Below are 27,184 nucleotides of genomic sequence, written 5' to 3' on the forward strand. Positions count from 1 at the left end.
TGCTTTACTGCATCCTTAGTTCGGAAATATCAGCGACATCAAACGCCAACAAAAGGTGTCAACTGATCCGGGGGCAAAGATTCGAGAAGGGACCCAAATTGCAGGTGAAATGTACTTTTTCGTTTTTAAGTTCTGTACTTTCGCCCACCTTACCTTATCGTATCAACTTCTCAAGGTTTTTTTTTTTTTTTCTCTCTCTCCTGGTAAGGTTGTCTCCTTAGCCTCTCACCGTGTTATCCCCCTTTTAAGTAAGGGCACCGTTCAAGTGTTTTTTGGTGCAAAGTGTTAGCCCTTAGGCTCCCGTCGAGGAGGTACAACAAAAGTGCAGCTGAACTTTGGCAGGTTTGTGGGACCGCGACCAAGTTGGGCTGTTTTCGAAAGAAGGCGTAGGAAATTGTTATTAATTTACGTTTAGATTCTCCGCTGAAGCGTGAGCGCATTACCCGTGAAAGACCCGACAAGACATTCAATTACAACTGTGATTTAACGTGAGTCTGCCCCACAGCTATTTTGTGGGGGCCTTCCTCCTCCCGTCCTCCTCCCGCCACGCCGAGCCGGCTGGGCGGCTCGCACGTGAGGGAGCCCACCACGTCCCGTACTGGTGGAGGCGGCGCGCTTGATGTTTCGTAGCCCGTTTCCGAGACCAAGAAAACACTCCGACAACGGATACGGAACTGTGTATTCACAGCCCTTTTTGCTCGCTGTTCCCGGCTACTTTCTTTATAAGCTAATTGTTTACGTCTCGCTGCAGCCTTCCAATTGGTGGATTAGCAGGGTGAAAAGAAGCCAAAGACGGGAAAAAAAGAACAAAACATCAACACCCAGATCCTACATGGAAAGTTTTGCCAGGTGTACTTTGGATGGCTTGTTAGCCCAAGTAAGAAACCTCAATTGTTCCGAATAAAGGTGATTTCATGAAATGAGCCTAATGATGGTAGTATACTGATGGAAATAACCATTGGTCGTAAAGGAATGATTTGTGCAGTTCTTTGAGAAAACTGCTCGAAGCGCTATATTTTTTTTCCTGACCTGATAAAAACATCATGCATAATCAAATGAGCGTCTGTATAGCAATCACAAACTTTACATTTTTTTTTAAAGTGAAAAATTTATTAAAATCTACCAGTTCGTCGAAGGGGGTTTCATTTATTAATCCTTGAGCTGAGTGAATGTAAAACATACTTTTTCTTTCTTTTTCTCCAAAACTTGTTGCTCTTCGTCTTCACATCCGATCATTTAAACATAATTCGTTGGTATGGTCTATTACATTATTACCCTCCTCGACTCGTGGTATGTAAGTTGGATTAATAATTATTTTTTTCACTCCTTATTACATGCGGGGGGAGGGTGTAAATATACACCGTTGAAGTTCCATCCACAGAACAGAATAGTCAGATTATTACTATCCTCTTGTGTAGTTCAATGACTTAACATCCTATGTTATACATAGAATATTATACTTCATACATGGCTTACTGTGCAAAATATGGTGCAGAATTCCAGTCGATTCTAAGCTGTGAGTGGACTCTAAAACTGGATAGGATAAACTATCATTAAAGATTGTTTAGTGTTTACATGCAAAATAGGCAGTACTACATTTATGCTATTAATATAACGATACATTAACAATTATTGCGCTGAAATGGATGGGTTTTTTTTTCATTATGGAATCTGTCTCTTCGCAAGGAAATGACGCGACCTCCTGATAGTCCGATATTCATGAACGTATTTTTTTTTCTTTTATCATTCCAAATTGAATAATGACTCTTTATTTTCTTTAATCAGTGTTTCTCTTTTTTAAATTTTCAAATGGAAGCACGAAGAGGGAATGTAAGTAAACTCACTTGTATGTACCGTTTTGTTCAATGTGCGATGAGGTAAACGCAGGGATTACATTGTTTTCAGTATCTATAGCTACCATTTTGACTGACAGAAGTAAAACAAACTTAATTCATCTCTTGCCACGGTAATCAACGTCTGCTGACGACCCAAAATAATGATCATGATATAAAGCTCTTTTTTAAAAAGAAAATAATGTCACCGTTGTTACCAATGTGCACTCAATAGCCAGTTCTCGCCTGAATGTAGCAATGTCACCGTAGAAGTTGACTTTCTCCAACTATCTGTGGACGAGGGACAATGGGCAACGCGCAGTATCGAAGTCTTCTGTGCATTCCCACACTCCCAGCTCCGCTCCGAAGTAGTTTTCTCCACGCATCTTTCCTTGTTTTCAAAAGCCTACCTTGTATGGCTGTGAGATGGTATATCTCTTGTAACAATAAAATAAATGACCCAAGAGAGCATATTTAGCACGGAGGGATGTTCACAGAGGGCTCGACACTGTTTTTTCTTCTTCTGATGACCCGTTCGGGCCACTAATATGTTTAGATTTTAAATTTTGGTGGCCCGAAATAAACGGAAACATAACAATCTATTTGGAATCATAAGTGCCAGATCGGACCACCGAAAGATAGCCTTTTTGAAAAAAAAAAGTGGCCCGGCATCAATTTCTAGTGGCCCCGGGCCACCGCGGGCCACCGGTAATGTCGAGCCCTAGCTGCAACACGTCTTTATGATGGCGATGTTTCTAGAATTGTAATTCTTTTTTTTTTTCAGTCGCTTGTCAGTCAGAGGTAGATAGTTTGTGTTCGAGACTCCAAATTTGCAAATGTTGACATTTGATATCCATGCTTCAAAAGAATTTACGATTGATATCTCGATGAGATATGAGGAGAGCTAGAATACATAGAACGGAATGATGAATTGATTGCGGGCATGTCAGCAACGAGCATGTTAGAGTTCGAAAATCTGTTGCTGCAAAGAAACATGACGCAAGTTTTCTTTAGAAAAGTAACGTGAGCTAGGGTTTCATCACTCATTAACATTGTACATGTGACACATGTATTCATACAGAATACATGATACAAAACAAATGAAAGCTCTTTCATAGCAAAACACGTATTAATCTCTTTCTCAAATATAACAACAACATTCCCTATTGTGGTCTTTGAAGTGAATCCCAAGGGGTTTTTGCAGATGACGATGAATTAATCTTAGTTTGTTCCGAGTAAAGATGTCTTTAAATGATTGATCTGTCATTTTTGACATTTAAATGTTTCTCGTTGTAAATGACCTCTTGCTGTGCGTGCTATGAGGGAGAACGGAAATTTGAGGGAAGCTCAATGATGGTCCTTGAAGAGTTGGCAACTCGGAATGTGCTCGGCCCGGTATCGTCGAAATCCTTTGTCGCTGTTGTCGTCGGTCTTGGAGCGACAGGTAACCTTTAGGTTATTGCCCCGATGTGAATGTAGCAGATCTCCCCCTACTCATGTTTTGGCGCAAACAATCAGTCTCGACTGAAAAGAACCAGTGGACGCTTCATGTAAGATGTAGTCAGTAATAAATGAGAAACAATGAAAGTCATTCCAATCTTCGGACAGCCATTGATGTTTGGAATAACGCTTGTTAAAATCTCAATAAATCGATCAAATTTATATATATTGCTTCCCCATATTATATCCCCTTGTTTCTTTGTTTTTTATTTTCTTATGATATTCTACATATATTGCAAAAGAAATAAAAATCGGGGTTGCATTAACGCACACTTTACAGGTAACCCCGTATCTTATATAAAAAGAGAGGGGATATGTTCACTATGACCACCAAATCCAACCAGTTCTCTGAATGCCATTATAAACTGACATTATAAAAAATATAAATCAGTTCTAAAATGCGTATTGTCTGCTAATTTTCTTCACTTATTGACTATATCATTACTGGTTGATTTATCTGATGTCTAATCAGTTCCAGGCGAAAGTATTCGCGAGAGGAGCTGTCTGTATATTTACGAATGACTATAGCGTGATGGTGTGACTGTTACCTCTGTTATCACATAGCTTACTGTCGACGTTAGGTTCAGGTGGTAGCGCCCGAAGGTTAGTGAGTCGGCCAAGATCTGGATCAAACTTTTGTAAACTCTCGAGTTACACACCTCCAAGGAACTCTGACTGCACACATGTTGAAGCCAAATGTGGCGCTGTCTTTTCCTGGGATTAAGTGACCTAACGAGGACAAATCAGTTCATAACACTTTTTTTTTTTTTTGTATTTAACGTTGAGAGCGTGCCGTAGTTTAAGAAGATTTCACACAACCAGCAGTAACAGTCCCGCCCCTTTTTTTCTAATTAAGGAACTTCGTTTACTCTCTGCCAGGTTTGAAAGGTTTGTGTGACGTTAAATCTTACAGATCGTATAATTACATTACAATATTTACCTAAATCATTAACGGATGTGAGCCAACTTGAAGCAACTGATAAGAACTTAATCGAATGTTAATGCTACGGTCAATTTTGTGACAAACAGAATTCTTCAATGGAATTCTGTTTTCCCCCTCAAAATAATGGTGGCTTGGACAGCCTTTACAAAAATCATATTTAGTGAGTTACTTTAGGGAGTTATCTAAATAAGCTTGTGTCCGTGGAATTCATTGGCATTTCGAAGTCCTACATTTGTATGGAATTTGTAGCTCTGAAGAGACCATGTTGTGAACAGATATGGATACAGAACTAGCAAAGGTCATGAACCTCTACACGGAGGCATTGCTGTCAAAGAAGTGAGGGCTTGGGGTAAACACGGGCAGTATTTGACCCGAATCTAAGGACATCGCAGCGTGGTTGCTAAGTAGGACCTCAAAAAGGCAAGCTAACAACAAGCGCCATGTTACGAAACAAGTAGCGAGGCGTAGGAGCTAATGGGCCGTGACTCTGTACATCTCATCGTAGGGATGCTAGTTAACTGTTTAATGAGGAGACTGATATTTATTCATTCTGTATCAATTTCACTGCCCCAGAGAATTGCCCCGTGCGTTCGCGGGGAGAGATTAAGGGCAGAAACGAAAGCAAATACTCGCTGTGATGCCTTATATCATTACATATAAAAACACAGAAAACATTCTGGAACTTACGCTATGTGTATCACGTTCTCAACAATTTTTTTGACGAGATACAAAATAACCTTTTTGATGTAAGCCTACAAAAATGCCCTTATCAGATACGATATGCAAACATGACAATGATAGTTGTAGACTGTGTTGATTTTGGGTTATGAAAACGCGATCAGAGAAAGGGAGAAGGAAGGCATAGGAGAACAAGAAATAGACAGACTGACAGACGAACAGGCAGATAGATAGATCGATAGATAGATATATAGAGAGATATACAGACAGAGACTGACGAGAGATATATTTAGTGGGGTGCGAACGGTCAAGCAGCGATGAACTCTTTAGATTAACAAATGATATTTTATTATTAATGAAACAGACTCCAGTGAAAACTACGATGGGTAGGGAAAATATTGGAAGAAGTTTTTGGAAGTTTATAGAAGAAATAATTACGTCTTACCAGATAGTTACGACATGTATACACCCACGCTAATATAGAAATTTATGTTTTACATCGATAGATTAAGCATCTCTCAACTTATAACAAACACACTTATAGCATAATTATGTCATGGAAATGATGAGATGAGATCAAATGAGCAAAGAATCGAATCTTTTGATGATAACAGTCCACAGACCAACATCCCTCGTCTTCCTGCCGCAATATAGGGTGTTTATTTCAGGACTTAACTCCCTTTTGGCGGCATAAAATAAGACTTGTCTCCTAACCATCCTCTCACCTGCTCAAGTCTTGTTGAGGCGATGAACAAGGCACCTGCCACCGTGTCTACCGAACCAAATCTTAAAGCCCTTACTAAAACGTATTTCATCTGCTTGGATTGACAACTTATTGAAATACATCATAAAAACTCAGAAACAACATCCATGGAGAATTCTAATTTTCTTTAAAAACAGCAATAAGAAAGAGAACGTAAGCGTACCCAAATTAAAAAAGATCTTGATGTCGGTAACCAGCAATTCGTTTGTGTGTATTTCTCCGTTCCCATTGGGTGTTCATGCGAAAAGGTTGTGATCGCCTTAATAGTTTCACAGCTCCCCTGTGTGGGTTTTGCATTAACACCAAGACTGCCTAAGACCATGGAGGGCTGGTCGTCTGATTTGAAGCCGAGAAAGAGGCGGTAGATGGAAAGAGCTGCTCCCTTGTGGATGGCGCCGCAGACTCAAATGCGTTGTAAGCCGGCCGCCATCCGCTGTGAGTGGTTAACACCTCGCACCTTGGGCTTACGACGACGCCTTTCTCTGCTCGGGCTAAGAAAGTGATCCATTTATCAAGCCACGGTGGGAGATCCTCGGACGAGACTCTATTTCCTTTTCATAAACTAAATGCAACAAATTAAGCTGTCCACTTGAGCTGCCTTTTACACGTTAGCTATATTTGTCATTTATGGGGGTAGAGAGAGAGAAATAACTTGTATTGAATTTGTGATGGTTTGTTGGATAACAAGGATCATAACACCAAGGTGAGAGTGGCCGCATCAAATGGATTCTCATCCTTTGAATCTCAACTTGCCTGTCATCGGTAGTCTTATTATCAGGCCCTTGATATTTAATGTCTTCTCAGCTATTAAATTTCACTTCACACTTCCTCACCCATGAACTTGAAGCACGACCTGTAATAGGTTTATCTCACGGAGACAAGTGACCACAAACCAATGAGGAGCAGGATTAACTGTTCACAAATCTCTCTCCACGACGTACTCTCGGCTTTGGTCACTCGGGAACCTCCCACCTAAAACTCAGCTTGTTCATTTCTGAATTACACAAGAGTGCTTGAAAGCGACTGTTCGTTCAAGGGCGAAATCCATTATCCAATGTCACCTTCCTCGTCTTCCCTTTCTCCTCCAACTTCAAGATTGAATGCCGATCTTGTAGTTTATACTCTAATAAGATGACACTGACGTTTGGCGCCTCATCCTCGTATAAATCATTGCTTTTAGTGAATTGAAAGTAAATGCGAACTTCACACTGCTTTTCCCTTTCGATGTCATGGCAGCACATCAAACCTCCCTATAGTCCACCCGCCATGGCCCCTTTCAATCAATGCTATTTATCGTACGTGAGACGCAAAGCGTTAAAAAAAGTTTAACGTTCTGTTACGATTTCAAGCTATTCCTACGAACCCCAAGTTTGCTGTATGGACACTCGGTAAAACACTTTCTCTAAATACCTACCATATATTACATTACACACTGCATTCTGCATGACGTGCGCTCTTCACATCGTGAATAGAATCATGGAAAAGAAGTTTTTTAGTGTATTCTGTGGCAAATAAAGGGAATCAAAAACAAACAAACAAACAAACCAACCAACACACAAACAAACAAACAAACAAACAAACAAACGAATGGTGAAATGATATAAGCATGTGCATTTACGTTTCCTGCAAAGCACGGAGCCCTATCTCATAAATAACCTTAAACCATTCGAATGAAATCAATATTCACTGCAGCAAAATAGTCCTTTTGACAGACCTAATTATCTGCTTGCGTTTGTTTGAGAGATAAAACGAACTATGGACAACTATAAGTGCACACACACAAACACACACACACACACATTTATATATTTATATATATTTATATATATGTATATGTATATTGTATATACACACATATATATATTACATGTAGAGAGAGATATATATAGTAGTACATAGAATGAGAGAGAGTGGGGGTTCCATATAGTGACAAGTTGGAAGGCTGGTGTCGACCGAGGACTGGTGAGTCCTTTGTATCGGTGACGAAGCCCACACGAAGACAATGCCACCATCCGTGTAAAAGGCAACAGACAATGAGTGGACCGTCACTTTGATTAGATTATCTTACTCGGAGTACACCGCCAATCAATAAGTGAAAATGAGTAATTTGCCCTGTTTTCTGCCCCCGGCCACGGGGATATGTCAATCTGAGGCAATTATTGTGATAAATAGATTAAGGCATTATGAGCATCGCTGGTGTTTGGCAAGGTTGGTCACGTGATGGAGCGGACAAGGGAGGTGACAGACAGGAGGAATGAATATTCATGACGTACCAAGTTTCTTGCACTTAATATGGTTCTCCATCAGATCGGGACAAAATTGTCATGGTGTTAATTAACTCAACGCATCACTTCTGCCCATTGTTACGATTATGCATATTGGCTTAATTTCCATATCAAACTGGTATGTAGTTGTGTGTAGGCTTTCTTATCTCTCATTTTTACTCCTTGTCAAAAATTTTCTTGCTTAAATTCACGAAAGAATACCAAACTTTCTATCTTAAAGAGAAAGTCCATCATGATTACAAAGTTGCTTTGTTACATGAAAACAGAGAAATCAGAGAAGAAGATAAGTGAACAATTATGATATATAATAACATATCAGACATACATGATAGAGTTATGAACTGATGATTAAGTTTAGAGAGTAAAAAAAAAGTAACAACTCTGTGTGACGTATGTGCGTTGAGCAGCTCTCCATTTGTTTTGCACTCAGAATTTCACTCATTTTCATTTTTCTCAAATATTTTGGCAGAGACAGAATTCATCAACTAGGAAGGACATGCAAAAATATATCTTAAATACCAAAAACAGATCTGAAGACCTTTATTTTTGCTAGTGAGAAAAATGAAAATTTTGTGACCTTTTGTGTACAAACAGAATGGGGAGCTCAACATCTATGTCACACGGAGTTGCCAATAATCATTTCTCTTGCTTTCTAAACTTTTTCAAAACTTTTTTTGTTTGTTTTCCCGAAATTTTCACTGATCTACTTTTTTATTTCCATATTTTCATATACAAAGCAACATGATATCAGGATCAAATCCCCCTCTAAACATAATAAAAATGAAGGGTATCCTTTCGAAATAGGACGTCTTGCACGATATGAATGTCTCTTTGACTCGATTCTATTGTTAGTCGAATTTCCTATAAGAGATATAGAGAGCCTCTTTTTCATAGATTCTCTTTCCTCCTGTAACGATCACTTTTCATCATGAAGACAACTTTGAACATCTATACAGTTATCTCACAGGAAATTATGATCTCGAATCTACCGCGTATCACCAATATTGTTGCACCAATGTGATTGTCGTCTGAGATAACATTGGAAATGGTTTGATAAGAAGTAGATAATAATATGAGCTCGCTATTTTTTGCTAATATAGAACTAGGCTTTCATTTTTCCTGTTTTGTGAGTTCGAATGGTTCCACTGTGCACGAAAGAAAATTCCTCAAAGAAATACATTTTGCAAATGTCAATCTGGAACGAATGTCACGTCGTTGAAAGCGTTTATGCATTGACTAAAAATTGTCTAAGCATTAAGAGCTCTAGAGTGATAACGCTTATTCGAAACGCTGAACGAGTTCAACGGTAACCACGGTAAAAGCAGCCGAATATTCAACAACACAAACCGGAGCTGACAATAGATAGATAGATAAATGGATAAATAGATAGATAAATAAATAGATAAATAAATAGATAAATAAATAAACCATGTTATGATGGTTTACTAAGAGAAAACAAAACAGATCCTTGAAATGCAATTTCTTATAGACCCTGCCTCACGTAACGGATGGTAAGTCAATATCTGTACCACAGCTTTCTGTTTATCTGGATTGCTCAATCTTTCAGTCAGTGTGCTTCATTTGGCTATTTGTTATCTTCTAACCTAGATTGTGCAAATCAGCCATTATGTCGATCCTTCCCAAACAGCCTATTTTTTTCTATTTCTGTGGTACTAGGTCGCCACCAGTCACGTATCCGTTCAAAGGGTGTCGTTTTCACGCCATTTGAAAATAACCCTTGTTGGGAATCAATGTACAGATTCTAAAATTTCTGAGAGCAGAGCTCTTCAAAAGAACCAGTTCCGAAATCTGAACAACATCCATTCAAATGTCTTCATAAAATCTCCGATTTCCGGTCTAGTTCGGGAATTCCGTGTTAGTAGAGCGATCGTGCTGTGCGGGCAGGCGGGCCGGCTCGCTGTGCGGAAAGCCACCCGGAGCTCTGGGGTGCAAATTTGACAATGCCTCGGTGGAGCAGCAGCTGCCTGCCCTGCCGTGGTGCGGCACGCCTTTGCCGGTATTCAACACGTCTGACCGCCGGTGATACCCACTTATCCGCAGGATCTTGCCACCAATTCCCACATAGATGCCTCGTTGTGTTTATGAGCAAACATCAACTCATAAGCTTTACAAGTGATGCATGCCGGTAGGGACTCCTCACCTTGTCTTCTCAGCTATATGTTGTTCTCCATTGTTCAGCATCTAACACGAATACCGAATATTTTCAACTCGCGTCTTTTCCAATGGCGTGTCTACTACGGTTTTTTTTTTTTTTTTTAGCAAACTATTACTTTAATTTCTAAATCTTTATCTTTTAAACATAATCGTCGAGATCTATGTCCGCATATGGAAGGAAAGTAATGCTCGTTTGCTACTCCAAAAGAAAAGAATAAAATGGTAAATTCAACATTTGTCACTCATCGAACCTTTTGTAAATGTTAAATTTAACGCTCAACATTTTAGATTTACCATTTCATTCGTAGAGTGTTGATGATGCTGATTGCAAAAGTCTTTCTTAGTGTTTAAAGGGACTGCACAGTACTGGTTGAGGTGGGGATTCACGTTTTGAACATTCCTAAGTGAGATAATGAGAAACCTCTTATGGAATATGACAGAGCATGTAATGCTAAGAAGGATTCAACATTTATTTGATGAAAATTTGTTTTCAAATGGCTGAGATATCCAAAAACGTGATGATAATAATAAAAGGTGACAGGCCACGCCTTTTATTAGGATCTCTTTGTTTCACCTTGTTTTTGGATATCTCAGCCATTTCCGAACCGATTTTTGTCAAATAAACTTTTGATACCCCTTAGAATTGCATGCTCCTTGACATCTCCTAGAGTGGTTTCTGAATATATCGCAAAACGTTTAAAGCTAAATCCTTACCTCAACCAGAACTATACACACCCTTTAAAGTTCAGTACCATTCCATGTTCAAACTTTTTTTCCATAAAAAAATAATGTAGATCAAACAGATGTATATAGAGGAGTAGAAGTTTCATTAAACTCTGACGAAGAGTAAGAAAGAGACAAAATCTTTAAGTTTCAGTAGTTTTCTTGAGATATTGACACTGGCGTCAAATACATACTTTTGTAACTTACACAAGGCTACTATGTCGTCACCTTACGACATTCCAATATTATCTTTGTACACATAGACAACGAAACCGTGTTTTAGGGGTTTGTTATGTGATAACTGTAACCACGATCGCCTTAAAAAAGTAGGTTATTTCATAGCACTGCCACCATTTAATCCAAAGAATGAATTATAATCATTCTTATTTGATTTTGTCTCAAGAGCGTATATTTAGAGAAGATTTAGGCGAAAGTCAAGGGCAAGACTTGATAGGTTATGTTATCATCACCTCACCCAATGTTAGTGAATGTGCACTGTGACAATCAGTACTGTGCAAACATGTGGTGCTTCAAAATCTAATAACTTTTTATTTCATGTCCGATTGTAAGAACCCTTGTTTGACTTTGCTATATCGGTTAAAATCAAATTTAACATGGAATATCTTTGCACTGGTGAAATTGGCGAGACGCCAGATCAGAGACTCTGCTTTGCAGTCATTGTATTGTTGCGGACTAGCATGAACCCTCACATGTAATGAATGAGTTGAAGGTGATAGGTGGTGATGATTTATCACGTGGCCACAAACATCCCGAGACAAACTACACCACCCACACACACACTCACCCACACTCATTCTCTCGATCGAGGCACTTCTTTCATCATCAATACATAGCTCATCTACCTGGCTCCTTACTTCAACGTCAATTTGGAAAGCGATGGGAATAATGTAAACGCGCAGTACTCTCCATCGAAATACTGTACGTCTATGGTATTACTATCACGTGTTTCTTGTCCGTCCCACTTTCGTTCAAGAAATATCTGACGTTGGACGTTGTTCATTGCAGTGTCTCAGTGTAATGTGGCCGGACATGAGTTATGTAGTAAGAATATGTTACCTGCAATCGCTAAAAAAAGCAAGTTGTTGCTGTTTTTTGACAAACACAAAGGAACGAGCGAGATTTCGTGGTTATTTTAAGACTGCATTAGTGATAAATTTCTGGGCAATAATACTTTTTCTCTCCCTTCCCCTTTCTCTACCACAAACGAACACACGCAAACACACACACACACATAATAAATAAATGAATAAATAGATAAATAAATAAATAAATATATATATATATATATATACATATATATATATATATATATTCATATACATATAGATAGATGGATACGTGTGTAATGGTTGTGACACCATTTGGGTTAGGATGCGAGTGTATTTAAGTGCTTTTATACATCAATGAAATTAATGTAGGTTTTATCATTTTACGCAGTCATCCTTGGGTCAAGCAAGTAAACAAAAGATCCTTTTCATTTTCAGACCAAGAGCACCAACGAACAGAGATGATGGTTAGATGCTGTCATTCATATCTTAAAGCCGCTATTTACCATTTGCAGATGAAACAAAAAACAGCTTTAGTGTTTCAAAATTTAAAGTGTGAGTTACGGATAGAAACAACCAATGTAAAAATGTTCATCAGTATAATCAATGATAAATATTGTTAAATATACAAAATGTGAACAATAATTTCACTAAAATCGTTTCTTTAATAAATCGTCTACCGTAAGCCTATGGTTTATTGAGAAGATTAGTGATATCTCCTTATATTTGTGGCTTTATTGCAAAATGTACATATGTTAGGATATTTTGTGATACGAAATGACCTGTACATATGCGTCAAATGTGATAACTCGAACATTTTTTAATCCCTGCTCCCAATGGTAAAGAGTGGCTTTAGCAATCATTGATACACATCCTATTCCTGAAGGGTGGCTTGAAACAATTGGATCTTATGCCTTTTGTTCCAGCTATTACATTATTTTGGACCATATATATATGGAACATTTGACACTTATTTGCGCTGTTTATTTATATATTTTTAATTTGTTATCTGTTTATTTATGATTTTAATTTGTTATCTATTTATTCATACATTTACTTTCTTTGTGTATTCGTCTACCTGTACAAGGAACGCCAATTCTTCTTTCATTTGTTTAAATGAAAACGGAATAATGAGTACTAAGTATAATAATGTAAGCTATTGAAGAGTGAATAGTGAGAGCTGCTATTGCTTTCAGAGTGAAGTAAACTTTTATATCTTATTCTTCCCACCAGGAGATCAAAAGCGAGCCCGCCTTGAGATCATCCGAGCTCCAGCCAGTCCCTCCTCAGCAAACTCTGCCTCAGCTCACAGTCCTACAGGTCTGCCACCTTTAGACCACCGCGCATCACCAGATACACGTAGTCCACGGAGTGTCAGTGCTGGTACGATGTCGCCAACGAAATCCTTGTCGCCGATATCATCACCTCGGATTGAATCAGCCGAACAAAGCGAGCCAGCTCGACCAGGCTTCAACATGCCCACAGGATCCGGACTTGACTTCGATAGCGGAGACCAACGACGAGTAAATCTTCTTGCACCGTCATCGACGACGACCTCAGCTGCCGCAGCGTTGGCGTCGAGTGTTGCAGGGAGTTCCGGTCAGGGTGGCGGGAAGGGGAACGCGCAGCGTCCACCGATTGAAGTGCTGTGCCGCTTGTTCCCAACACAGAAACGAGCAGTGCTAGAACTCATGCTGCAGGGATGTGACGGCGACGTTGTCCAGGCGATCGAGCAGCTTCTGAATTGTCAACGAGAGGGATCACCGACAAAGTCGACGATATCCGCAACGACCACCACAGATTCTGTAAATTATCCACCTTCGACGACCACCGTTCCTCCAGTGGCCGAACCGCCGTGCATAGCTCATCGCCCATACCTGTCCACCACCCCAGCATGTACTGCTGGACTGAAGTCAGCGTTCTCACCTCTCACAGCTTCTCATGAGAAGACCCTCTCACAACCCCCCGCGACACACTCCGGACTGCCGCCTATGAGACTGGCCTACCCTTCGTACCCTCGTGGTATCACATTTTGGAACCCCTACACCTCTGCCATGATCCCAGCGGCTTTCAGTGTCCAGCAGCCCACAGACTGCCACTTTAATGGACTCTTGGGGGCCAGAAAGGACACGCCCAGACCCAACGGCGCTTTCGGTGGCGGAAGCCCCTGGTAAGGATATGTATTATAACTCAGTGTTCTATTGTGAAAATGCTCCATTTATCGATAGACGGGTTTACTAATATATTCAAATTTACTAGTGTTTCTTCCACCCAGACTTGACGTAGTAACGAGCTTTTCTGTTAACATGTACCTCAAAACCCCCTTTCATTACTCTGAGAACAGTTTAGAGACATTGGTTGTTGCTACGTCGGGCGAACCTCGGGCAAGCTCTCAGGTTGTCAAGAAGAACCATTGTTAGAAAGACGAACAACGGACTATTGACAAACAAAGTCTTTGCCAATCAAATTTGGTGAAGTACCTCATGGTGCCGTCAATTTCTTTCCACATGTAGAAACGTCGCGTTGCCATGAATAAATCCTTGTTTCTAGGGTATCTTGGCATAAATAAATCCTTTGTGATATATATGGAACAGAAAAGAGAAAGAGTGCACATAAGCACTTCGGTGAACTTTTGATATCATGTTCAAATCTGGTGGTTTTAAAGGGATTGTATAGTTTTGGCTGAGACCTAGTTTCAGGTTTCTAACATTTTTGGTGAGATAATGAGAAACCACATATGAAATATGAAAGAGCATGTAATTCCAAGAGGAATTCAACGTTTACTTGATGAAAAATGGTTTTGAAATGGCCGAGATACGCAAAATAGAGCAATCCTAATAAAAGGTGGGACCCACCTTTTATTATGATCGATTTATTTTACTTTGTTTTTGGATGTCTTTAGAATGGTATGCTCTGTACTATTTCATAAGTGGTTTCTTGGTATCTCACAAAAAGTCAAATGCCTGTTCCTCGCCTCCACCATTACTGCACCATCCTTTAATTGATGAGGTCAAATCATATGTTAGAAGAGGTTTCATTCAAATTTTCCCTATAAGATATAGTTATACATGTATAGTTTTACATGTCTTCCCAAAAGTGATCAGTAGCAACCACAGTCAATGGTAGATGAAATGATAATGGTTAGCATGTCAAATTCAATTCAAATTTTGTTTCCAATATTACAAATTCTTTCAAATACATTATTACAACAAATCGATGTAATACAAAAATGCTTAAATGTTTTACTGAGTATCACACAATTCTCCTCTGAATTTAACTTCGACATAAAATCAAAAGGAAAGACTTTGCACCAATTTCTTTGTTGTATTCCAATAATGGAGCAGTATTGCGTTTTGTTTTTGGTGAGGACTTTAATATGGAATACATGTCCGAGAACGCGTAACAAAACAATATTTTACAAGTCTAACGTGATGCAATTTTTCTTAAAGAGATCATAAAGTCAATCATTGAAACGTAATAAAGTTGAAGTAAAATTCATTCATTGGTAGAGGCATAATCAATCAAAAAGTTCTCATCTGAAGCCTCGACTAATGCTGGCTGCTATCATAATCTCAGCCAACGACAGCTGTCAAACATGACCCATGGGGTACGATGAATCGTTTGATTTACTTAATTCTCAAAAATGGCGGGAAAGTTACTCCGGAGATTCAATAATCGATGTCCATCTCATTTTCATAGGACTGTGTATCTTCAGAATATCATTTATGACCTTGTGAGCGACGGGTAATAAACTGAGTTTCTTCTATTTGCTTTTAGTACGAATATCATCGCTTCCCCCAAATGCTTAGGCACGTGATTTAGGAAGTTTAACGTCATGAGATGAATTTCCAGCGAGGATTGACCTATACGTGCAGTGCACTGCATTGGAAGTAAATTGCAGCAAATGAAACAGAACATAGGAATTGAAGCAAGAGCAAATGCGACAATCAAGAACAAAAATCTATTAAATCTGTCTCCCTTATCCAAGCTGCAAAGGAAGAGATCGTTTAATTTTGTCTACTGCAAAATAAATCACAGAGCATTCCAGCATCCGTCGCCATAGATTTTGGTGACTGTGTATTACACATCTTGATGCTTTTTCATTTGGCAGTTGAGAGGAGGAGGAGGAGGGGGGGGGGGTCGTTAATGTCTCGCCCCCACTTCGTTATAATGTGATAAACTTATCCAAAATGAACGTTTTATTGAGGATTTTAATGGAGGGTGCAATATTGCGCAAATTTCTCCGCCTCCATGTCAAGCAACAGTTTTCTCCCTTCAAAGCAGACTTGTGATTCAAGTGTTTGCTCTTCTTCCTCCAGACGATAACCGCTGATTTTCCTCTCTTTTTTGGAGTATTTCAAACATTTCTCAACATCTTTGTTGTGTTTCTACACCCTTTCAAATTGTAATGAACAATTGTTAAACTGCATCGTTGAAGGACGTGCATAACTTGATTACTGTAATTGCGAATTCCCAGTTTTGCTATGACCATTGTGTTGGCAAACGGAAAATGTAAATAACAGTATAACTACAATACCGCATAATCACAAGGCAATAGTGAAAGACATCGAATCTTGGAGTCTAAAGCGTCTGAAATTTTCCTGTCAGCATTCGATCAATTTCCTTTTTTTATTATTTCCCACCAGCAATTGGTTCCAGAGAAGCAGGCAAATGAGTGATTTGATTTTCACACCTTTTGACTGTGCGTCTCTCTAGTGCAGTCTTTCGTCCACTAACCCTCACAGTCTCGATGAACTCTCCCCGCTACTGCCGCACAACCAATAGAATATTGCCTTCAGAGCGAGCGGGGTGACTGCACACGGAGCGCGCAGGGCTGTGATTTGATTTCGCCTGTTTTCATCTATATAGAAGTGTAGCTGGTACCGTTAAATGCGCAAAATGCGCAATGACTTGAAGCATTTTCTTCTTCTATTTTCCGGCTTTCAATTGCGCAGAGAGGGGAGACGAGAAAAAAACTCAGTCACAGTGAATCATACTTTATTTGATAATAGTAGAATGTGTAGTAATAAACAGTTTTTCTGGAATTCAATTTATCTCTTAAAGGTTCACCCGCTAGAATGAACCGCTTGTTTAAGTGAATTAGAGCTGTGGGTACGACGAAGTCTGCTTGTATGTTAGTGTGTAGCTCATGCCATTGTCAGTTTTTTTTCTTTCAATATCCCATCTTTCCTCTTCAAAGGCTGCGGTAGATGTTCACTGGAATGTCAAAATTGATTGCAGTGCCATGAAGTAATCTGTGCAGTTCTCTAATGTTAGCAATAAACACTTAAAAGGTTTGTGCATCTTGCGGTGTGCTTTAAACTCTGTATTTCAAATTCTCTTTTCAATAAACTTTAACGATTCGATAGACACACAAAAAAATCGATAAGGAGAGCTGTAAAAGACGGGCAGTTTGGCTTATTTTCTGTCCAGTGTTTGAAACGAAATGCCCCCCCCCCCTGCACACTAAGTCTTGTCAGTGTGAACGATTTTTTGGGGGTACATCGTGTATTTGATATAGCTATTTAAGATAAAACAACAAACACAACCTGCTGCTGTGGAGGTTCTGAGAAACATGATCTGTCTATCATATTCATCCTCTCTTACTATCTTCTCATTTTGATCTTATAAAACAAAGATTAAACTAACTTTAAGTTGGGCTTAAATTTGAGTACATTTAAGTTTCGTTTTGTTATACCCATGACTAATAAAAGCAAATCTTAGGGGTTGCGTTTTTTTCTTCGGAGTGGTGTTAGCTCGATGATGCTTTGAATCAAGAATTATGTCAATAAAACGCCTTTTACACGTTTTTAGACATTATATCCGAGGAGTTCAATCTTTTTAACTTCCATCTTATATCTAGAATACATAGAAATACACACTGCTCATGTTTCATTCTCCTCCAGCGGGTAACAAATTGCCTATAGTTTGAATTCAAACTGGTTATTTTGTAGCATCAAGCACCTGTGAATTATTGGTGGATATTCCCGCTATTAACCATGACTATTGATTACTGTCTTATAAACCCGCATAGGCCTAGCGCCCATTTAAGAGAATCATCTCATAGTGACATTATGAACTCAGAAGAACAAATGTCCATCTGTTATAATGCAGGGTATGAGTTTTTTCCCCTTCCTATACGCTTATCAAAATAATGAATACGATACTTAGCTGTATCCACTTGATGGATATGGTGTAACACTTACTTAATATAATAAATTATCATTACACAGAAACAAAGCCAAAGCTTGTCTAGTGAATTATACTTTGATACTGAAATTCAGCAGCAGAACTCAACTCATGAAATAGTGTCAACACCTTTCTACACGAGTGTTTGTGATGTAGAAACCACATATTCTTTTCCTAATATATATTAATACGATGTGATATATAATTATGTTAATAATGTATTCTTTTCTAAACATATCCCAATATCGGATACCGAGATATGACAACATTTCACTAGTTCGCTTTGTAAACGCTTAAACCTTACATGAAATTGGAAAAAATCTATTTAATCCACACAAAGAGACTACCACATTTCATTTAATATCATTTAATATCATTTTTATTTCATTTCACTTCATTTATTTCATTTCAAATGTATATATATGTAATTACATACATGTATAATGTGTTATTTATATATACGTAATTACAGTACAACATTTACATAAAATACATAGTTATATACGAAATCAATGCAGCGCATTTCACATACTCTAATAAAGGAAAATATTGCGTAAGGAAATTCAATTCAATTCAATTCAATTCAATTCAATTTTATTTCCATTTCCATTGAATAAACAGAAAAAAAAATATATACAATACATTTACAGAACAAATTTATAACAATTTCAAAGAAAACGTACAAGTGGTCACGAGTAACAACAGAATTTCGTTTCTAAGGTATATACCTAATACAAAGATTAGAATGGAAATGGAGGGTCCCACTTAAAAAGCAAAGCTTGTAGGGTATGGGACCCTCAAAAAATAAGTACACAAAGTCAAAGAAACCAATGTCAACTGATATGAAATTAACTTAGGAAGGGGAAAAAAAGAAGAAGAAAAAAAAGAACAAAAAAGGGGGAAATGAGACTATGGTACAACACGCGCCATCGTGGACACAAGCATACTGTACTTCATGATTAAAATGCAATACAATACAACGCTCCCTGGTTTGAAATTGCGATTGATTGGGTGCATATGCCGGTATGAATGCATAGGAACGGATATAAGAAAAAAAGAGAAAGAGAATAGACTCACTGTTACTGGTACAATAAAATAAATATCTGAGGTAAACTTATGTTAGACAGATTGTTTTCCTTAAAAGATGATTTCTGTGTGATATCTTAATACTTGTAAAAACAAACAAACAAACAAACAAACAAACAAACAAACGACTTGATTGAGAGAATGAAACCGAAACTAATTTGGTTGTATATCATAAGATTTCAACAGAAAGAATTTTAATTTGTTCTTAAAAGAATTCAAGGTTTGTGCTGTTATTATGTCGTTGGGAAGTGAGTTCCAATACTTAGGCCCCTCGTAGATGAAGGTTTGCTGAGCCAGCAAAGTCCTAAAAAATGGTAAATGAAATTCGTTGGATTGCCTTGTAGGATAATTATGAACAGATTGATTTTTTGAAAATATTGATTCAAATACAACCATATACATTTACTTTACCTTATCAAAGAAAAACTGTTGAAATGAATATTGTCAGTCCGCTGGTTATACACTTTATATGCAGGAATTGGGGTGATGTGTTTGCAATTGTTACATTTAGATTGATGTTTATAATTAGACTATCATATCTTGAAATCAATATGATTCGATCACAGTTCGATTTTCTTTTGTTATGTGCAGTGATTCTCACCTCGACTTCATCACTTTGTTCCTCTCATGCTCTTCGTTCATATATTAGGCCAAGTAAAAAAAGAAAGTAGTTTCTCGTCCGGGTTTTTTGAGCAAGGCGATGAGGGAGGTCCTTACTATTTGATATCTTACTATTTTTTCGAGGATTGTCAAAATGAAAGTAATATGTGTTTCTCGTCCGGTAATTCTGAGAAAAGTAACGAGAGAGGGCTTTACTATTTTCTATATCCAATTTATGAAATGAAATATCACTCTGTTAAGTGGTAGCTGTGTTATGAAAAACCAGGTCCCAAGTGTATGTCTTGCCTGCACTCTCAAACATTTTCAAACAAATAGATCTTATATGTACCATACTTGAAATGAAACTTCATGCATGCAGAAATACATTTGCTTTTTCTTTCCATTACAGATGTCAAGGGAAAATGACCATCTTAATACTGGTATTTAGTGTTGTAATGGCATTTCTGATACCAGTGTACTTGCAATTCTGATGCATTGTGCTATTAATTGAAACAGGTATAAAACATGTCTTTCAACAAATGTACGACTGAAATGAATTCCATGATATTCAAAACACTGCTTTATTTATTATTGTGTTTGTGACATTTTGTGTCCACACAGCTGGTATAGTGTATGTATATATGCATTTCTTCACAGTAGTGTTGTAGCACATTCAACTGGAAACTGGCTTGTACAATTGCAGATGGATGTCAAAATGATACGATTTATGGCATTATAGCATTAAACAAAGATGTTTCTTCATGTTCTAAAAAGACATTTGATAATCACTCATCATTTGGATGATGATTGTACAAGTGGAAACTCGATATAACGAGATGGTCGGGTACGAGTCGTGTTCCTCGTTTTAGCCGATATCTCGTTATATCAGTAGGCATAAAAGAAGGCATAACATAACATAAAGACATTAATTTGCACACGTGGGACTACCCATCATCTTTCAATCAATACTGATAACTTGCTAATGTGTGTGAGGTAATTACTCACCTTTATGGGTAAGAAGATGTTTTTTCGCCAATGAAATCCGATATCAAGAATGTTTTTCTTATTAATTGTAGAATAGATGTTTGAATTTGTAAATCTACATAGCTTGCGATTGTGTGAAGATCGTCTGTGGATTGGTATGTGGTTATGGTATGGGTGTTGTGTGTGGAAAGCTTGAATATGGTCTGCACAATGCTGTGTGTGTGTGTGACACATTCTGTATGTACATGACTGCATGTGTGTGTGTAGATGGGGAATTCCCTACGTAGAAAGCCAATCACAGCATCAGATTGCCTCACACTTGCTAAATGTCATGATGATGTCATGTATACGGCCGTCCCACCACATTTTCTGCATACGTATCAGTGCGCGCACACACACACACACACATACACGTACAACACGCGGTGCTAGCTGTAGAGTGAACTGTCATGAAGAAAATGTGTGTGTACAAGACAGTTTTTGGCGCATCGAGCTTTACAATCTCGGACCGTGATAGCACAGGCGAAGTTAAGCTTTACCCGAAGACATTTTGCTTTACCTCGCTATATCAGGTTTGATTGGCTATGTTTTTCTTTGTTTGAAAATCACAAAATTTATCTCGTTATAGCAGTTATTTCGTTATAGCCAATCTCGCTATAAGAGTAGCATTTTACATGGACTTGTGTGGAAGGAAATTTGGGACCGGGAAAATTTCCTCGTAATAACCGATATCTCGTTATAGCAGTGTTCGTTTTATATACCGAGCTTCCCCTGCCCTGTATACCACACTACAGATGTTACGATTCACGGCCGTGTCCGTGAATTTACGTCGTAAAGAAAAGTATCCCGCAGAAATACGATACAAACCAGAATCCGTGGAAAAGTTATTTATTTTGTAGATACACCCATTTTATAATTCCACATTTGCTGGAAAAGCGCACTCATTTTCTCTTCAAAATACATCGCCATCAGATGCAACGTTACAGAGCAGAGTGTACGGGCCTCTACACATTCGAATGTGTTCATGCGTGCGATGGCCTGGGGACCCGATTTGGACAGCTAGCAAGTTACAGACACGGCCGAAAAAATAGTAAATATCAAAAAAGTCGATGCGGCAACTGAAAATCGATGCGGGCGGGGAGCGGGCTGGGACGAGAATTATGAATTTCTTGGTATTTTCAGCGCCATTTTGAAAATAGTAAATAGTAAAAAAATCGATGCGGCGGCCAAAATCGATGCGCGCGAGGACGAGAAACTGGTTTCTTTTTTTACTTGGCCTTACAGTGGTGATGATACTGTTTTTGTCTCAATGGTATTATATATTAATGTTAAAAATATGACTGAAGGAAAGATATCAGCTCATCACCGTGTGCATATCAGTGAAGAAGTTGATATAATGATACACCTATCATGTTTATCATCGGTTTTTTCCTGCAGAATCCTGGCTTCCTCTGGGTGAAACACACTACATCTCTCAGTACTCGTCTTTGCGATGCTCAAGAGGCAGCCAATCAAAAACATCGACAAGTCGAGTGTTTGGACTTGGTATCAATTCTGTCCAATAAGGTTGGTTGTAACTTTACGCTGTTCAGTTGGCTGAGATGACACGATATTGCTGAACTCTTCATTTTCCGGCAGTAATGAAATTGGTCAAACAACGTAGAGAAAGTTTTCGTGGTCACACAACTCGACTTTAGATCCCCGAGGCTTCATTTTGCTTGGACGTCAACGAAACGCGTACACCAACCGTGAGAGCCACATACCAAGATTATGTCATTGTCATTCTCAATGCAAGTGAGACGGAAGCGATGACTAGAAGTTTGTGATGTCATTTGTTTGAGAAAATCTTGAAATGTTAAAAACAATATCAACAATTATTTTTTGTTGGTGTTCTCAATACTATTGCATGATTGGTGAATCATAAGTGTTCGACAATGTTTAGATAAAGTCTTATCGAGCGCTGCATCTTTATGTGAAAATAGTCCTATGAAGGAATTCAAGTCATAATATTTTTTAGTGAAATTTTGTGTGAATGTGTGGATTTGAGGATAACAAAGAGTTTTTCAGATTCCGTTTCGTAAATGATTCGGGGACACCGAGCTAAGTTTGCCACAAGATGCACTGCAACCCCATTACTAACCTTCATTGTGAAATTGGTTTGTATACATAAAATCACGATGAAATAATTTTCTTTAGTAAAACAGCACCTTTAAAAAGTAATCATCATTGCTTATTTTCAGTGCAACTCTATGAGTAATTCTGAGCGAGCTGTTTGAGATAATTCCTTATTATCTTTTAATCATGTTCCCGACAGTTTTAGAAGTTTGTGTGCAAGTAAATTGGAGGGCTGTAAAATTGTCATGAGACATCTATTCCAAATTTTGACCTATTTTAATGTTTCAGGAAAACAGATTGATTTCTTTTTCTCTTCTAATCTTATTCTTTTGGTAGGTCAGCATGATGAAATTAAACATTATGAAAGGATGATATCCCTCATGACGGAATTTGACTCAAGTTAAAAGTTCTGATTGAACATTTCTTGTTCAAACGATCTTTCTGTAGTCTTGAGCATGAAGTCGTGCACATACATGTCACCGGTAGAAAAAGAATTTGATCATCCTATGGTATTTTTCATGTTCTTTAAATATTTTCACTATATTCTACTGGTCTGACTAACAAATGTTTGTGTTCGAATGATAGACGCGATGTTTCGAAAAATAGTCACTGTTTGTAATTACGCCATGTTTCATTCTTAAATGGTCAAATACTTTCAGGATCACTTTGAGACACTCTCGGTCGAAGAATAGAATTGAAACAACGTAACGAATGAACTCGTTCCTTAACATGACTGCTTTTCATATTAAGACGCATGAAACTGATATATTTTCATGTCATTTAATTTTTTTAGGAATAAATCATTTGCTTCCGTCAGTTTGGCAAATCAGAGATCTAACTTGAAAACGACTTGATATTGTTACTCTCAAAATTTGGCACACTGTCCCGGCGAAAATGACACAAGTGGCTTCACTCAACGGTTCCATGATAGTTGCTCCTGCGACAATTGCTCCCATAATATATCTGCATGCTAAGCCAAATATAAATTCTACCCACAAACATAACCCTAACCCTAATCCTCACGTCAAACTAAATCTGAAACCCTATCACAGCCCTAACCCTAAAACCATAAGTCCTTGCGGGAAAAAAAAAAGACCGGAGCAATTGTCACAGGAGCAATGTCGTGTCATCCCACTCATCACAATCTTAAACCTCCTAAATCGTTATTTTTGCTATTACCCAACATGCAATCGTTACTGTGAGATATGATGCAGTGGTACACGGCGTACACAAATGCTCAGTGTCACTATCATTTAAGTGTGCAGCTATTTTCTTTAGGACAAATTTGGCTTTCTGCAAAGATATACAATTGTAGAGTGAAAATGTGATGGTTGAGCACAACTGACAAGTGAACAGACATCGGAGGTTGGATCACTGTACATGTATACCCTTTTCCTCCCGATTGAACTCGTGTATTTAGTACGAGAAACACATCTGAAAAAGAGAACAGTGGGAGTCGCTTGTCAAGTCAAATGGAAGACAATTCTGTATTGATAACATTGTTTTCACTACTTCGTATATGGGATTATGTGCTTTGTAAATATAGACATAATAAAAATGATTCAATGACTGAGAAACGAATGTATGGTAATTATAATAAATTTCGTTGTGACTGTCTGTACGTCTTGAAAAGAAACATGTTTATTGTAAATGGTATTTGGTTGTTCTGTGCTCATCCGAGAGAGAGAGAGAGAGAGAGACAGAGAGAGAGAGAGAGAGTGGATGTAGATGAGAGTGAAAGATTCAAGAAGATGTGAAGACTGTGTGAGGTGTGATGTGGGACGAGATACTGCGTCTCCTTGCACGGATGTAGATCGTCCCGGCTACATTTATAAGAGTTAGTGAATTTTGTCTTCAGCCGATATAGTGTCTGCAGTTTAATACGCAACACATCTGAATTCACTTTGGTTGTGTTTATTTCAAATTTCCGCGCTACACTGCAATAATTCGATTCTCCAATGAGCATCTTGGTTAATTGAGCAACTTTTGTTGAAATCAGGACAACATTAAGACAATACACGTGTAATGACTTTAGTACAACGTGGTGGCGGTTTACGCGTACACATGTGTTCGTGACCTGCTCTCCTGTCTGTTTTAAAATATAAGTGAGTGGATGCTTTATCGAATAACCACAACCACCTAAAAATGCTTCTAGATTGGTACGATTACTGGAGTAGCCGGCGACAAGAGTCCAAGTCTAACCACCTTGTACATTTGCCCCTGGCAGCACATTATACATCAGTGCTAGTAGACCTATCTTATAGACCTATAATGATTATAGATCCATTTCAATCATCCAGTCTTCGTTTCAATTGATCGTTCAAGATCCTTCATCCAGATTCGTAGAATTATTTATAGTAATCTAAAGGTCAAATAAAACAATAAAAAATAACAATAGGTGATAAAGTACAGATGATATACCGATATAAATGTTTATTCTAAACTTGGTTTTAATTTTTGACAATTACTCCAACAGGAAATGACAATCAAGTTGGAGCAGTATTCAGAATGAGCATTGCTGTACTAAATCACTCAGAAAATCTCAGAAAGAGACAGCATTCATGCAAAGAGATGCAAGTAGCGATAAATAAGCACTTTCTCGATATAGCGCCTTTAATCGCGTTCAATAAGTTGACCTTTTTAGGTTAGATTTTTCCTCATCTTGGAGGTTTCACCGCTATGCCATCCAGCAAACAGCAATCCTCCCCATGTCAACCACACAGAGACGTACCACGATTCCATACTGTTACTGCGACCAGTCTCGTCCGAGTGCTGTCTGGCTGAAGGAAAGAGGGAAAGAAAACTTATTTCAGACCATCCACAGCCCCCGACAAGACAACATTCTGGAAGGACGGAGACTTTCTCTTACGTAGACACATACTCACAATATACAGACACAAATACGAACATAGATACATGTAATTGTGTCTAGACAAACTGCATGCGCATAACCCCCCCCCCCAAAAAAAAAAATCATTAAAAAAGCAGCAATGATATAATTGGTGTTGTAGATATGTACTGTATATAAAAAAAAATATAATCGGCGGGCAAGGCAATCAGTGCCTTTTTCTAAATCTCTAAGAAATAAAAACACAATGACTCTTTGAACACTTACAGAATGGCTGTACATCTCATGTATCATATACATGTATTTAACGTATTAAAAAAACCCACTCGAAGAACTATTAAAGATGGTGATTATACAATGAATCTAGAGATGACACACACACATATTGATATAGTACAGAGTCACAGTATATCATTGTATTTCCTTGCACGATATTTTATTTTTCCCTTTATTATATGTTAAGTATGATCTGCACTGATTTCGCATAATTAGCCTATGTATACATGTAAATGCTAGACTGTAACTATATTTTTGTTGGAAATTAGATAAACAACATGAAAATGCAATGAAAATAGGATGGACACACACTCTCACGTGCGCAAATGACACACGTGGGGCTTGGTGCCTGTATATTAGACAACTCTTGTGATACATGTTAGTAGCAGTGCCGTGGACTTAATACTTGCAATAAACAAAAATCTCAAAAGCTTTTCTTTTTCATATTCAATTCAATGAAAGTACAGGAATATCTCATAACATCAATGAATACATATTGCATTTAAGACAAGAGTGAGAAAATAGATTTTGAAACCAGTGTATATTGTCCATTGATACCGCCATATTATCTTCAAACTTGGAGCTGCATGAATCACAGTAGAGTCTAGATAACATCTCTGACTGCTTGGAACAGGAGGGGTATGGGATGTATACTTCGCAAATACATTTTGGCTACCAAAACAATATGGCAGAACAAAGTTTAAATCTAAAGATATGACAAGATTAAAGATATACTAACCTACTATTTACGTCAGACCCAGGACTTTCCATTTGGGCTTCGTCCCACCTGCCAAGTTCAACTGTAAAAATATATATTAGCATTTTGATATTATAGAGATGCACAGATTGGTAGAAGTTTTATCAATATCACTCATTAAAGGGAAACAAGAAAGTTACTGAATGCTAAATTTCCCACACGCGAAACTTGAAGGTGCGATAATCCTCTCTTCATATGTTTTTGGTCATCGTAAATGGATCAGAGAAAGATTGCAAATAACTTGTCGTTTTATTTCACTTCATCAAAGAAATTTAAGGTGAGATTTTCAGGGTGATGACATCATCACTGCCTCCAATCTGTACAATTCATCACTGTTTGAAACATGTAAAAACACTGAATTCC

At 38.1% G+C, this 27,184-nt stretch overlaps 1 protein-coding gene across 1 annotated transcript in view; it reads left to right on the top strand.

Annotated features, from left to right (window-relative positions):
• The window catches only part of LOC139717455 (doublesex- and mab-3-related transcription factor A2-like), a 36,236-nt gene extending 13,615 nt beyond the window's left edge, over nt 1-22,621 (top strand). The window contains exons 2-3 of the mRNA XM_071628961.1: nt 13,200-14,136; nt 22,263-22,621. Coding sequence (XP_071485062.1) covers nt 13,200-14,136; nt 22,263 — 938 coding nt within the window. The 3' untranslated portion in view covers nt 22,264-22,621. The remainder of the gene's footprint in view (nt 1-13,199; nt 14,137-22,262) is intronic.
• The last annotated feature ends 4,563 nt before the right edge of the window (nt 22,622-27,184 follow it).

The sequence above is a fragment of the Diadema antillarum genome, unplaced genomic scaffold (assembly GCF_040938485.1).
Source record: "Diadema antillarum isolate AM-2024a unplaced genomic scaffold, OU_Dant_1.0 scf00000075, whole genome shotgun sequence".
Taxonomy (NCBI): Eukaryota; Metazoa; Echinodermata; class Echinoidea; order Diadematoida; family Diadematidae; genus Diadema; species Diadema antillarum.